Genomic DNA, 15475 nt, shown 5'->3' on the forward strand with positions numbered 1-15475 from the left:
GTGCCAAGGACATGCCACCCAGAGGGTCACCCCAGAGCCAAGGGAAGCTGCTGCAGGAGTGAGGCAGCCAGCCTGGCTCACTGCCTGCTGAAAATGGTATGTTAAAAATTCTATTGTGTGCTTAAGTGGTATTTATAGACACGACCAATCACAGAGGTCCTAAATGCATTAAATTGAGGTTCATTTAAAGACCAGTGTTCTTCCAGACTCCTAAAAACAGCTCAGAAAAATGATATCATTATAGCCCTCACCTAAATCTCATGGTTTCAAATAGGTCTCTGATGCTCAGCAGGGCTTGATTTGCACTGAGGCTCAGTGCCTGTTGCTGGTATCCTTCACAGAGAGGAACAGAGACAGCAGGAAGCAAGCTCAGACTAACCCTTTGTTTTACAGGGAGCAGGGCTTACCTTCATGAGATCAAGATTCAGTGGCATAACATCAGTGTACACAGAACTGGTGTGTAGAATAGGCTAGACCATTAAAAAGTCCAGAGCACAGCCCTATCTCTAAGCCAAGGCAAACAGCTGACCTCTTACTCTGTTTTTAAACTCCAACTTCCCCCCTCCCTCTCTCTGACCATAACTGGGCACAGCTGGGTGCCTGCCACTTGCCTCCAGCCTGGGGGAAGTCTGAGGCACAAAACAGAAAACATATGTGAACTACAGACCTTCCTAAATGAGCTGTAAGCAGCATTTTTCATTCTTGATGTGATGGCATTTTAGGTCGTGTTGGAGTGCTTGCAGGGGTGCAGTTCCTTGAGTGAACACTTGCTTTTTGATCATCTGAACCTAATTCATGCAGCTGTAGCAGAGATCCCATAGCCTAGGACTTAGGAATAGCAGCAGGCAGTACTAGTATACTACCAGTGTGATAGGCACAGCTATCACAGTTGTCCTGATTTTGACTCTTAAGTCTAAAATTAGTTATTTAACCTCTTGAGTTTGGGTTTCCCTGGCTACTCGTGTTTTTATTTGCATTTACCAATTCATTAGTGCTGTCTGAAAAGATAAGATAGCACTTACAAGCTGTTCTCAAGAGAAGAATTATTTTACATTCTGAGTTTCAGTAGAGCAATGGTGCTAGAAGCAGAAATAAGGCATAAGTTAGTGTGACTTGTTGCAGGAATGTTGCTGCTTATTCCCTGCACAACTAATCTACAAAGGCAGAGGAATATTAAGCACCATGTAGGCCACTGATTTTCTTATGCGTGCAAAACCTCCACTGCAAGTTTAAGTAATGTCTATACCTATTGTGCTACAGGGTAAGCTGTAAAGCAGTTTGCTTTTCCTTCATTAATGTAATTTGTTTCTATTTCCCCCTCACTCCCTCCTTTTTTTTGTTAACTGTTCTGCAGAAAGTCAAACCGTAGGCAGCTTTCTTCTACAAACAAATCCAATTAGTTAAGATTGTGAACGGATTAAAATTTAAGGCTCTACAGAGATGGGTGGATGGAAACCCTTTAGGTTAGCTAGTTCTTACTCAAAAACACAAAAACAAGGGTGGAGGACAGCAGCACATTTAACTTGGGGATTGGTGGGTGGAAACCACCAAATACTTAAAGATCTCTCTTTATCACCCTTGGAAAAGGGAGGGTCAGAAAAGCCAGGATATGACCCATTACTGGGAAAGGACAGGTATGTAGGTCACTGTGTCACATGGAATGACGCAGAGCAGAGCCTGAGCAGTAACCTGCAAGCAGTGGCCCAGATCAAAGAAGCTGGGGACACTTTCAGAAAGAGCTCTGGCCACAGATCAGGGAACAGCAAGAAGCCCCTAGTACAAAGGAAAACACCATACCCAGCTTTCTTTTCCCTCTGGATGAACAGATGGCTGTCTTGGCTGCTGTTAGGAGATAGCTGATGAAAAAAACCTTTGATGAAGAATTCCTAGGATTTTTTACAGCCAGAAATAGAGAGGGTAAACAGGTGCAAGGAGTATACAGACAGCTGCATGTACAGCGAGACTCACTTCTGCTTGGTCCCATTCTTCCTTGTGTTCTTTCATCCAGAACAGTCAAAGTGAGGAGAAGGGAACAAAGATTTCTCTCCCATAGCATGGAACACAAATGAGGCAGACAATAGGGTTGATGCAAAGGTTTCAGACATTCATTTCTAGAAAGAGGTTAGGAGAGATCTGAATCCAGCTTCAGCAGGATGAGCTACCAGCTCATCTACAGCTCTGGCTGAATAGCTGCTATTGCCTCTGAAATAAAAGTCGCCAGCATGTAGATGCCAATAAAGTTGGCACGGTCAGCTTAGAATGATTACATGAGGTCACTCTGGAGGATCAGCTACCCAGCAGGAGTCAGTAAGGGTAGAAATGCTGACAGTCACTTCTCCATTGCTTTCTAGTGATGACTATTTAGATCCACAAGACACCAGCAGCCACCATGCTTGTCACCTGCCAGGTAGTTCTTTTGATTATATAGTGTTGCAGAGCCATAGAGTATGACTGTTTCCCTGGACCAAGAGGTGGGTATTTCAGGACACTGTTTATACAGTAACATCTTCCTGCAACGGAGTCATCAAGTGTTTCTGAGGTTACTTAGTACTGCAGAAAAAACAAATAAAAAAACCACCTGAGCTCCGTAACCATGGCCTGGGTCCCAAAGGGTGCCATGAACCCCGTGGAAGTGTCAAGGGTGCAGCACAGAAGCAGAAGCTGCTTTGGGTGCTAGCAACCCACATATTGGCAGCCTTTGATCTAAACAGCTTGGACAGTGGGGGAGAATTGTGACACTGCAAATGTCTCTTTTGTGATGAGGGTGATTAAACACTGGAGCAGGATGCCCAGAGAGGTCGGTAGATGCCCCATCACTGGACACATCCAAAGCTGGGTTGGACAGGGCTCTGAGCAGCTTGGTCTGGATGAAGATATTCCTGCTCATTGCAAAGCAGTTGGACTAGGTCCAAACTTTAGAGGTTCCTTCCAACCCAAACATTCAATGATCTCAATTGTATCAGGTCTTCTGCCATCATCAGTGCTTCTGCTGCTACCAGCTCTGACCAAATGGTACCCGTTTATCATGAATATTTGCCACCAATAGAGCTTCTTAGAGGGTTAGACCTGTCTTGTGTGAATGGTGAGTTGGAAATGCATTTTCTTTTCACACTCTAATAAATCTGAACGTTGCAAAACCCTGAAAAATAATTGTTTAGGATTGTTCATAATGCAGAAGCAATGTTTTTTAATCTGCCTATGGAGTTTTTGTGTTGTTTTGAAAACAAAGTTTTCATGTGGAAAAAGGAAACGTATTCTAAAAAGTCCCCAAAAGTAAAAGCAGGAAACCACCACCATTGAAAATTTACAAAACCTGAATTACTGTGGAACTCTGTTTTTTTTACTGGCCTGCAATGGCTATAATTGCTTATTGTCCTTCTATCCAATTCTAATCAGTGTAACAATATCTAACAGGGTGTGCTGAAAAATTATATCACATTATATCAGCAAAAATGTACTTATAATGTATTTCTAATGACAAAAGAATGAAGTTGATAAATGTAGTTTATTTCACTTTGGGAGGGGCTGATACTGGAGTGCAGAAAAAGGCTGGTAGGCACCAGTTGAGCCTATGCTAGAACTGCAGGAAGAGCTATACCATCAAATCCCTTCTAGTAAGCAGTGCACAATATCAAAATATTAGATTGGGGCAGAGTGGTCCTTTTGAGCAACTTTGCATTTTGAAATGGCTGAGCAAGCAACAGGCTGAGAGAGACCAGGAAAACAAAACCAGGGTTCCAGTATTAGCAAGTCAAATTGTGTATTGACATCAGGAACATAGGGATGATTACATCATTAATTTCACAATATTTGGTGCTGTTTTCTACAGCCCTTGCTCCCGCAACTCTGTAATTGCTTTAAAATTTACCATTAAATAAGCACTCCAAATGAAAAAAAAAAAAAAAAAAAGAAAAGAAAAAGGCACATCAAACTAATTATTAACCCCCCCAAAACTCTCAGGGTTTTCCAGCAGATAGCTCATGTAGTGTGATGGTCTGAGTAGAGCTGATAGCTGCTGGCTGCTCAACTGGTGAAAATTTGGTTTTCTTGAGGGAGAGCTGACTAAGAGGGAGTATCTGTTTTTAAAGATAAGAGAGTAAAATATGGTGGCTGTGTGGCTGACAGGGAGGAATAGCTGTAGTTTTCATGCTGGCTTTTCTTGTGTGTGAGGGATGGAGCTAGGAGAAAGACTAAAAGTGGATCCTAGCTAAATCTTTAATGACAGTCTTTACTTGCTCACTATCTCTTTGTCTGCATTTCTTACATACCACTACAGAAGTTTTTGGATACCTGGGAAATGCATCACTAACTGAGGTATATATACACATACACACGTATATCCATATATGTGTGTTTTAAATGTCTGCAACCCTTTAGTCACCTTGCCTTGTAAGAAGCAAGAGCCACAACATGCAAGAGTTACAAAATAAGGATGTAGCTGCCACAAATCCATCTTTAATCCTCCTTTAATTACACGGGTGAGTGGGGCCTTAATGCCGAGACAGCTCTGTGCTGCAGAGTGCTCCAGCAAGCATAAAGGAAACAGCAGCACCTGATGACGCAGGACTATACAGGACACAGTGTGAAGGGAAGGCTGTAATTAGGAAACCACTTCATTGTAAAGCAGGCAGTCTAATGAAAGCAGCTGATGAGACCAGCTGACTGCGTCTATATTGACAATAGCCTGCTAGCATCATTAATATCTGTCTTCATTTTTCCCCCCGCCCCAGCACATCTCTGCATGTATAGAGTGAGGTAATCTGCCCACACTATAATGACCAAAATCCTTAGTAAATTGCTCTGCTGAGGACTGTCCCCTACTCCTGTGCTGTGATGGCCAGTATGCTGGGAGTGGGGAGGAGAATTTCACCTCTGGGCCCACCTATGGCAAACAGCCAAGAAGGGATAGCTGTATCCTACTCCTGCTTCACACATGCTCCCTCACGTGTGAAGGACATGAAGGAAATAGAGAAAATACCAGTAGGCAGTAGTAGATGCAGAGGAGTAGATTATGCTCAATCCCAGCAGAAAGGTAACAACAAATGAAAGGCACTTCCATAGAGCTCTTCCTCACCAGGCTTACAATGCTTCTCACACACTTAAATGAATTCGTCAATCCTGGCTCTTCTGAGAAGGGGTCAAAATCCAATTACCTGTAGTCCACTCAGGAAGACTGGGATAGAGGAAGAGAGCAAGTTGCTTCTTTGAGGCATGACACATGAACAGAAAATGAGACTGCTAATTTACAGTGCTTAATTCTGAAAAATTTAGCTTACATGCCTCAAAAAGACCTTTGGAGGTCCCTGATCCATCTGTCTCTCCTGTCTGGTGCCATCTACTTTTTTCCTCCCCCACAGTATTTTGTGCAGTTTGGCTTGGAGAAGCTGACAACTTCTCTGGGTATGCTGATGGACTAGCCCCCTGCTTTTCAGCTTAGCTGTTAATACAACTGGAAATACACCCAGGAAGAAGCTTTCCCTTTTGCTACCCTTGATGCACCTAGTCTGAGCCTGTAGGCTTTTGAGTCTCCAGGGCTCTCCATCTAGCAGCTTGTGAAAGCATTCTGAATTTACTATTCTTTTAACCAGCAAAGAAACTAAATCTTCCTTGCCATAAATGCTAATGTTGGTGCACTGAGAAATCCAAAGGGAGGCTGCAGAGAGAGAGAGAGAGAAAAACATTCCCCATGCAATGATTAAAGTGCCAGTTCATGAAAGCTGACGTCAGCGCGTGCTTTCAGGGTGGCAGAGCACTTTGCATTTATCCTTTCCTTGTTTGTGCTCCATCTGGATGGGCTCCAGTGGAAAAAAAAAAAGAGGGAAAAGGAGAAGCTAATGCCTTTCTAATACACTTCTGAATTCCTTCAGTTTTATGCGGGGAGCAGGCTCTGAGACATCTAACTTCTGCTGGCCCAGTTCAGTGAGTTAAAAGAAGCCAAAGGCAGCTGGTGCTCACGGCCAAACTAAGTCATAATTAGATTGTCACAGCAAACAGTCTGCTGGAGCAGCTCCAAGGAGGACCAAACGAGAGTGCAAGGGTAAATCATCATCTCAGGATTCAATAACTTGTTTCCTATCAAGAGGATTCATTCCGGCTCACAACTGCTTTCATAAAAAGTCATGATGATCCAAAACTCAAAAAAGCTACAGGAGGAAGCTACAGGTTTCTGCTAAAAATGTTCTGGATGGGAAAATGCCCAAGAGCAGTTCCCCAACTTCATGTGTTATTCTCAGGGTAGAGGATAAGCAGGGCCAGTACTAGGCTTCCTACTGAAGCAGATCTCCCTTCCCTGGGCTGGAGCACTACAGGAAGTGCCGCAGGCTCCCCTTTTCCTTAACTTCTTATCCCTTTCCAGCAGTGGCGGTGCCAGTTAGGTCAAGCACTTTGTTGAAGGTGTCAGCTGTGAACATCCTCGCTGGAGATGGTGGCTGCTGTGAGGCAGCCCTATGTGGAAAAATACCTTTTTTTTTTTATTCTGGACTACAGTTGGAGTCAGTGGGAAAGGCTTACCCAATCACTGTGGTCACACACATGCTGCAACTGCTACAACAATTACACAGCAGGGTTTCTTACTGAAGATGGCTGCTGATAATCTGTTGTTAGAGCTCGACACTGGTACAGTCAAGCAGCATGGATGATGACTGTGCAGAACAGTGGCTTTGGTCTGTGGTCACTCCCATAGCTGGCAAAGTTATTTGGTACAGACAGCTCATGTTGATCAATACAGGAGTTAGCTCCGCAGTGAAGCTGCCTCACAAGCACTGAAATAACAATTTTGAATTTACTGGAACTATTCAAAAGAAACAACTTTTCTTTCTCCTCAGACATGATTTAGTGTTAGTTCTCATTTCAAAAGTCAGGATGGCAATATAAAAAAATCAAAAGTTTCCAAATCACTGGTATTTTTCAACTATATGCTTTCAGCTGGAAAATAAGCCAAAAGTCAGACATCCTGCATTGCTGAATATTCTGAAACTAAACAGCCTTTGAAATAACATTCTGAAATGAAAATTTTCACTTTAGGTCCACTTTACCCCATAATTTGTCTTCCATCAAGTAAAAAATGAAAGATAAACAATCAACACAAGACAAAATTTCTGTTTTGGCAACCTAATTTCGTCTCAATAGGATCTTTTTTTCTTCTGTTCTAAATGACATACCATCGTTATGTAAACAGATCTGAGATTAGATCCCAGAAAGTCCTGCCTCTTTCTATTCTGTTCAATGTGCAAGGATCCCTTCAGAGGTAGGTGAGGAGAGGGTGCAACCTGCAGCATTGCACCTTGCAGGCTGGAGGTGGAACGTGGTGAGCTAATTACTGGGTGTGGGTAATGCAAGTGGGAGCATGATGGGAGAGCAGTGAATTTCCCTCTCCTCTCCATTCCCCACCCTGTGATAATCCCGGCCTGGGCCTCCACCATAGCACTGCCAAGTGTTCAGTGCCCCGTGTGTAAATGGAGCACCAGGGCAGACCCAAGTGACCTGCACACTGCAGAGTTCGCTGCTCCCCAACCCTCTCTCCCCCCTTGGACACACTGCTGATGTTTTGCTGTATTTGCATTCAAGGTAAGGTGGAAAACAGGAGTAAAGTTGGCACAGTCACTAGTCTCTCTGTGTTAGTGATTGAGTGGTAAATTGAACAGTGGTTACACAACTGGGCTGTGTCTGTGGAGCCAGGGTTGCTGAGTTTAATCTCCTGCTCAGTCACTGACTCATCACATAGCCTGGAGAACATAATTTCACCTTTCTGCACATAAATTTCATCATCTTTAGTTGGAGGGTAATAAGGCTATCTCACAAGAATGTAAGGAGACACAAGTAACCCTCATAAATATTTGTAAAATACTTCAGATGATGCTTCAACAAAGGCAATAAGTATTTAGTCGTTGAATAAGTAACAACCAGGGGAATGATCTAATTGCCATGCTGGCTTATTTACTTACCTTGTACCAGAGATTTCTGGCAGCTGTACCAAAAGGGCGTCTCAGATAGGGGAAAGGGTGAAGAGATTGTTTGACTACTGCAGTAGGAGCAGCAGCAGGAAAAGGTCAGCTCATGCCACAAAACAAGTATGTGATAGATAAATGTTATGTCAAAGGCTGAGTGGCATTTGTATAATTTTCAGCCCAGATGCACAAGAAGCTTATGCAGATGACACAGTGATGCAATACGGATGTCTAATCCTGTTAACTATCTTCCACAAAGTCCCATATCATTTCTTCAGAGTACATGCTGAACTCTGGTTTTGGACTTAAAAAGCACCTGAAGTTCTGCTTTTACCCCAACCCAGATGTATTTTTTTTCTTGCCTATGGTGAGCATCTCACTGTCTGCCTTCCATCTGAGGCTGTCTGGGATTCACAGCCTAGGTATGTCAGCACCTCAGATCCCCAGAGAGTCTGGGACAAATACTCAGGGATACTACATGATTGATAAAGTCACTCAGTTTTGCTGTGAGATGTTAAGTAGCTGCTGCACTCCAGGCCTCTGACGCTCTACTTGCAGACAGGTAAGCTTTCTGAGGGTCCCAAAGTCTATGCTGAAGTCTGTGCTATACAAGATGGTTGCTGAGAGAGTGAAGCAGAAAGACAGTCTTGGAAACTTTCAGAAGATGCACCCATAATTTCTGTTGTCTAATCTACAAGAGAAACTGTGTCCTCCCCACTTATTCCTAACTCTTGTGTTTTACTTTGATCTGAAAGCTGATTCAGAGGATACCTGTGGGCAACTTGGAAAGTGCAGGTTTCCTTGTGGGTGGAAAGCTGCTGAACCAGTCAATTCCTGTGTCTTTAACCATAGGTAGTGACTGCAAAACTGAGTTGGTGCAAGAACACAGGAAGTACTTTTCTGCCTCATCCACACACTGTGAAGGTGTTAAACATATTTTTCTGGAATGCCCAAGGCCCAGCTCCCCTGCTGTTGTTAAACTGAACCACTGCTGAGCAACCTTGGCCACTGTCACTTTGGGGATTATCTCCTGTCACAATCAAAGCCCACTGGGGCCTTCAGGTGGTGTTTCCAGTCACCTAAGCAACACAAATAGTAGCTAAAGGGTTTTCCTTCATGGCTAATTTTTAACATTGAAAGGAATTTTTATAAAATCCTTGATGGTTATGATAGAGACACTTTGAAGATCTCAGGCCCCTTTTCTTAACAGCCATAATCATTTTACACCAATGAGAAAGCACTCTTAGAGGTTTGGAAATTGGTTTCTCCAGCTGAAATAACTCACTCCATGATCAGCCCATGGATCAGTGGCAGAAATTCCTGACTGTCTCTCAGTGAGCCTCGTCCCTGCAGCACCACTAGTCCAAAGGGACTATTAAATCCTTGTAAGGAAGCAGAAGGCCTGGAAACTACAAACACCCTACCCCAGAAACACATTCATGGATCCCATACTTCATCTGAAGGACATTTGCACATTTCCATACCCAACTTCTAAAAATCCTGCTGAAGGCCTGCAATAAGGGAAACCCCAGACAGTTCAGCAAATGAAATTTTCTCAGTAAAATCCATGTAACTTAATGTAGTTATAACCTTGTCATGAATGACAGTTACAGAGAAATGGAAAGACAGGGAAATTTCCTCCAACTTTTAGCCAGTGAGTAGTTCCAACCACCCCTTAAATAAGCTCATCTGTGTTTTATTTGATTTGTTTTCTAAAACTGCTCAAGCTCTGGGCTTTTTCTGTCTTTTCCCTTGGTCTACTGTTCTTTCCAATAGTCAATTTTTGCTTTGTGCTAGGAGTATCATGAAAAGCAGCTAAAGTTAATAATCTTAGTCAGGTGTGTGTTTAAAGTGTTGAGTTTCAAAATGCAAAAGGGAAATCTACTGATCTCAGAAAGATGGAGGAACTTCTGGTGTCCACCAAAGCAAAGTGATGGCAAGTACAGTTACAAGGAAGATACCGAGAATATTCTAGGTTAATATGTGCCAGCCTTTTTCCCTTCTTCCACTACTCCCTTTTTTGTTGCAAACTCCTAGTGTTAGAGATGCTTCTCAGGTCCCTGCTGCAGCAAACTTGGGACACAATGGTTCATAGGATCATCCCTTCCTGTCATGCTCAAAGATCTATAATACCCAAAAAACTTGTTTCATTTAAGTAATTTATGAACTACTTTATGGATAGATTTTTGTCTTGCTTGTCCCAAAATCCCAGATACCTTCCTTCTAAAAAAAGGGAGGGGAAAGAGCTAACATTGCAAACCTATGATCCTCCAATAGTAAATTTTTTAAATACCTCAGGGAATATGAATCACACAAATGCAGAATTGTAAAAATCCAGAGCTTTTCCATACCCCTCTTTTCAGGTGGGGTTGTTTCACCTCAATATTTTAGCCAAATACCTCTTAAAGTAACAAAATTCTTGCCCAGATGTCCCAGGAAATTACATACTGTCTAGCTGTTAAAATGACGTCATTTGTCATTAGCACATCTCACCATCTAGAAGGTGGTTGGAGGAAATATTTAACAATCTCCAAAGCCACACAAAATTCTGGCAGATTTCTGAATTTTTCCACTTTTCCTTAAGTTCTCTGGGCACCTTAACTGGATTTTGGGGCAAACTGACCCTAGGCCTTACAAAGCAAAACACAGACACTCTACCATCACAAGAGGAAAGTCCATCAGCAGCAAAAAAGGCAGACAGAACTTAAGCTCCAGAACTGCTGAAACTGCAGGCAAATGTTTGCCAACACTTGTCAGGCTCCATCACTTCCCTGTTTGAAGAACAGATTATTTCTTAAGGCCAGGGAACAGCACAAAATTTACCCGCAACATCCTTTGTGACAACCTGAGCTGGATAGCAAGGCCAGAACCCCCAAAGGTCCTTTAGACAGCGACCACTCATGCAGGCTGAGCTGTGGCTTTTCTCCAGAGGAAGCATTCACAAAGCTTGTTCTCTCAGAATGTTAGAAAATGTCTTTACACAGAAGAGGTGCTTCTCAGTGATGGGCAAGACCACTACTGGCCAAAGCAAAATCCTGGGCTAAGATGGCATCTGTTTCATGCATTTTTCCCTACAAACTTGAAGTTCCTTCTAAGCCTCTCTTCTTTTGTGCATCAGTAGGCAATCTGGCCTATGCAGCAGTCCACTGAGGCAAAATGCCATAGGGGCATTTGAAATCAAGGGCAGAAGAAAAGGAGGAATGGACAACTGACAGATAAGATGTAGAGATTACTTCTTGATTTAATGTGATACTGAATGCAGTCAAAGATCCAGACCTAATCATTTGTCATTCACTCCAGGTTAATGTTACCTGTGCTTAATAAGCATGGAGGGAATGCTCAGCAGGAACATCTTCAGGGAAATATTTTTGCTCGTGGAGCAGCTGCAAACTGCGTCATTCTTGATTTTTTTTTCTTAAGTGTCAGTGCAGTTCATCACATACGTCAGTCTACAGAAGGAAGATGCCAGAAGATACTTCCATAGACTAAATCATAGCCCATCAGTTCCTGCTCCAGCTCCTGCTGTACTACTGCATTAAAGCTACACCACAGCTAGAGAAACTAGGGGAAAAGTCTCCTGTTACATTAGCAGAACAGAGCCAATATAATTTAAGTTTGATGGCTTCTCAGTTCCCAAAAGCATCAGTAAAAGCAGCATTCCTTACAGGGCTACATACTACAGGGAACTAAGTATATACAGTCCAAAGCAGAATCACCCAGGCTTCTGCACAAGAATTATTTCCATCCTAGAATCCTTCAGAATAGTGACTAAGCTAAGAGCCATCTTTCCTCTCACTTCTCAACTGACTGCACTTATGTTTTAGCTTTTAGAAGCTCAGAACAAAATTTAGCTTTCTAAGTGAGGAAAGGGTATGTTTAGTTATTCTAGCAGGGGGCACCACCTGAAACCCAGGATGCACTTCTGGATCCCTTTCCCTACCCACGACGTGGGGGAGCCCAGCTCTAGTTCCTTCTCCATCTGAAGAACCATTTCCGACGTCTTGAGGGACGGGGAAAGGGAACTCCAGCGACAGGGTTTTTCAGGCCCCGAGCCTGGAGGGGAGAGGTGCCCTCCCCTCCCCCCAGCACCCACGTGGCTCCATGGCAGGCACAGACAGCACACCGGGCGTGGAGAGGAGGCAAGAGAGAGTTTATTGTTGGGAAGGGGTTTATAAGGCTTTTAGGAGGGTCAAAGGGGAACCAATCACGAGTTCAGGGTCACACAAAAGAAACCATCAGGTAAAGGGTCAACAGCCAATAGGAAGGGGTTAAACAAAGGACCAATGGGACACCTCAGGACACCTTTCCCAGGACATTCCTGCATGGGAGATAACAGTTGCTGTGGGGGGTGTTGGGAAGAAGAAACACGTGTTTGCAAAGGGACCACAAAGAGCCAGTTTAAGACATGTTTAAACAAGTTTCTCATCAGATATAGTGCTACATGCACTTGTACCGATCTCTAGGCAGGACAAACCTGATGTGAGAGACTGCAGTAGCTCTAACTCATGCTCCAGGACCCCTACCCCACTTCCTGCATACACACATGATTTAAAAGGTCAGTCAGCACTGAACTACTGTTTTGAGTTTCCTTTGAAACACCTAGTACTGGTGAAAGGTTCTGCAGAGAACTATTATCTTTTTACTTCTTCCCAAGCCAAGAGCGGTATGAGCAGTGGCTATCCAAGCTCCCAGTAGGGAAGAGGAGCTACAAGAACAACATTTAAGGATGAGAGGAGATTGTAGCCTTCTTGATCCACTGGATATTTGCTCAGATTCCTCACTCGTGAGGCTTTTATTTTCCATTGTGTCTGAGGCATAGATGCTGTAGAACAGACTGGAACACAGTAAATCTTGTCTCCTGCAAGTTGGAGGCTGTGTTTGTTTTCATTTACTGAGTAGAATAAATATCATCAGTTGGGAGATCAGGGAGATAGTTAATGACCTACAGTGAAGACAGGGACAGGAAGAGCAGCCTGTGCTGCACTGGAAAAAGATGCAAAGCGGTTCTGTTTTGCATTTTTGGCTGCACATAGATCTCCCAGGCACACATCTGTGGATAAGACTTAGGTAAATAAAAGTCCTACTATTAATAGCCTAACCTTTGAGAGCAGATCAAAGAAGAGGTGAATGGAGCTACAGCTGCTGAAACCTGACTATATAACTTGTACTCTACCCACGTCTTTTTATCTTAGCAAGGACAATGACAGGAGTGAAATGGAAAAAGAGGAGTCTAAATACCTTCTGTATGCAAAATGAGTAGATTTAGGAACCCCAGAACACTTTCTTCTTGGAAACATTTTAAATTTCTGCTCATTTGTATTTTTGGAGTGGAAATGTATTGCACTTCACAAAAAAACTGCACCAGTGCAAACCACACTTTGGCTTCAATAAAAGCGAAATGTAAAGTATTTGACACAGAAAATAAGAAAGATATTGGAAAACAAGATCACGTGGAACTTGTGAAGTATCTTTTGTACTAACAGATTATATTAATTGCCCTGCAGATATAAAACAAAGAAAATCTAATTTCCAGGAAAGATGATCTCTGAACTCCTGATCAGAATTTAAAAAAAAAAAAACAAAAACAAAAAAACCAAAACAAACCACCAAAAAAACCCAACTTTGCAAGTTCTTCCATGGAGAACAGCCATGGAGTCTCCCACCTGGGAGACCTGAGCAGAACACAAATGCTAAGCGAGGCTAGCTAAGCAGGTATCTCATTTTTGCTTAGACCCTGTACTGCATGCCGGTGAAGAAATTCCTTTATCATAGAAAAAGTCATTCTGGAACCAGCTGCCATACAGTGGTGGGCAGCAAGGTACAGGACTGCCCCTGGGCTGTTTACCCCAGGAGAAGAAGTGATGGGCATGGCCCAGTTTCACACCCAGTCCCAGATGGATGGAGCCTGGAGTCCAAGGCAGTGGAGAGCGTGCAGTTATTTTATCTGTGCTGCCCAGCACTGCACCAGGGATGCCATGTGGGATGATCCAAGTTGCTCAGAAGCTGGTTTAAAGATGTTTCGAAGGCATTACACTTGCCCCTGTAGAATCACCTTAGCACCTTCAGCTCAATGGTCTTGCTGGAATCTAATGTGAAATTGCAGCTGCTATTTATCTCACATCTTGCTGTTGGGGAATACCAGGTTGCAATCATGGACTTGTATCTAACATGTTAAATATAGTTTTAAAAGACAAAAGGACAGATGCATAATAAAGGTGCCAAGATGCATTAACAAGTTTTCTTGCTTTGTGCAAGCGATTGACATCCTGAGTAATATTCACAAAACAGAGAATTGCACCCCAGAATGAAAAAGCTTTAAGACTTTGTCCTGGTTTCAGCTGGGATAGAGTTAATAATCTTCTTAGCAGCTGGTTCAGTGCTGCATCTTGGATTTAGTACAAGAATAATGTTGATAACACACCGATATTTTAGTTGTTGCTAAGTAGTGCTCACTCTAAATCAAGGACTTTCCAATTTCCCATGCTCTGCCAGCACAAGAAGCTGGGAGGGAACCAGGCCAGGACAGCTGACCTGAACTGGCCAAATGAATATTCCATACCATAATTCATCACGTTTAGTATCAACTTGGGGAAGAAGGGCAGGAGGAGCCGATGACTGACTGGGGATGGGATGGGCATCAGTCAGCGGGTGATGACAATTGTATTGTGCGTCACTTGTTTTTCTTGGGTTTTATTCTCCTCTGTCTTTTTTGTTATTTCCCATTTCACTACAGTTATTATTATTATATTTCACTTTATTTCAGTTATTAAACTGTTCTTATCTCAACCCGTGTGTTGAGATAACCCTTTTTCCAGTTCTCCTCTTCATCCCGCTGAGGGGGAGTGGGGGGAGTGAGCAAGCAGCTGTGTGGTACTTATTTGCCAGCTGGAGTTAAACCACAATGTACTTAGAACTTCATCCTCCACCTGACTGATCTGCAGAAGCTAACTCTACAGTACATTTCTTACTAAGATTATTGGGCCCAAAAATCCCTGGGCAACCAAGAAGCTTCATTCATATCCAACAGGTTTTTTATTCTGCTACTCTGTGTCACAGCAACGAGCAGCCAGAAAAAGACGTTTGTTCGACTTGTGTTATAGAGGGGTTGTTTTAATGTTCTTTTCTATGTCAGTCTTACGTTGGGGCTTCTTGGTTCTTCTTCGAGACACAATGCAGACAAGTAAAGAACCCAACAGGACTCCGGCTATTGCAGCCACAATGACAGCCCAGTAGGGGACTGAAGGTTCAGATTTCTCCAAGCTGAGGTCTGAATTTCCAAATCCACTATTTCTCCATGTGAAAAGAAAAGGTTTCTCCTACAAAGGGAGAGCAAAGGTTTTATTGACCACAGATCACTCAACAGGCAGCATTCCAGCAATATGCCACTACACCTTCCCAGAAAGGAATTGTTGATCTTTAGACAATCAGCTGTTGCTGCCTTCTCTCTATCTTAGACCAAACTCTTTCCTGCTCTATTGCCTGAAAGTTCCTAGAACAAAAAAAAAGGAGCCATCTCAGAATCAGGAGTG

General features: G+C 43.0%; 1 protein-coding gene across 1 annotated transcript in view; it reads right to left on the reverse strand.

The window, feature by feature from the left end:
- Positions 1–14679: 14679 nt before the first annotated feature.
- PLB1 (phospholipase B1) overlaps positions 14680–15475 on the reverse strand; it is a 71442-nt gene continuing 70646 nt past the window's right edge. The window contains exon 53 of the mRNA XM_027748880.2: positions 14680–15262. Within this exon, the coding sequence (XP_027604681.2) occupies positions 15041–15262 (222 nt within the window). The 3' untranslated portion in view covers positions 14680–15040. The remainder of the gene's footprint in view (positions 15263–15475) is intronic.

The sequence above is a fragment of the Pipra filicauda genome, unplaced genomic scaffold (assembly GCF_003945595.2).
Source record: "Pipra filicauda isolate LSUMZ 115617 unplaced genomic scaffold, ASM394559v2 scaffold156_size1729456_pilon, whole genome shotgun sequence".
Lineage (NCBI taxonomy): Eukaryota > Metazoa > Chordata > Aves > Passeriformes > Pipridae > Pipra > Pipra filicauda.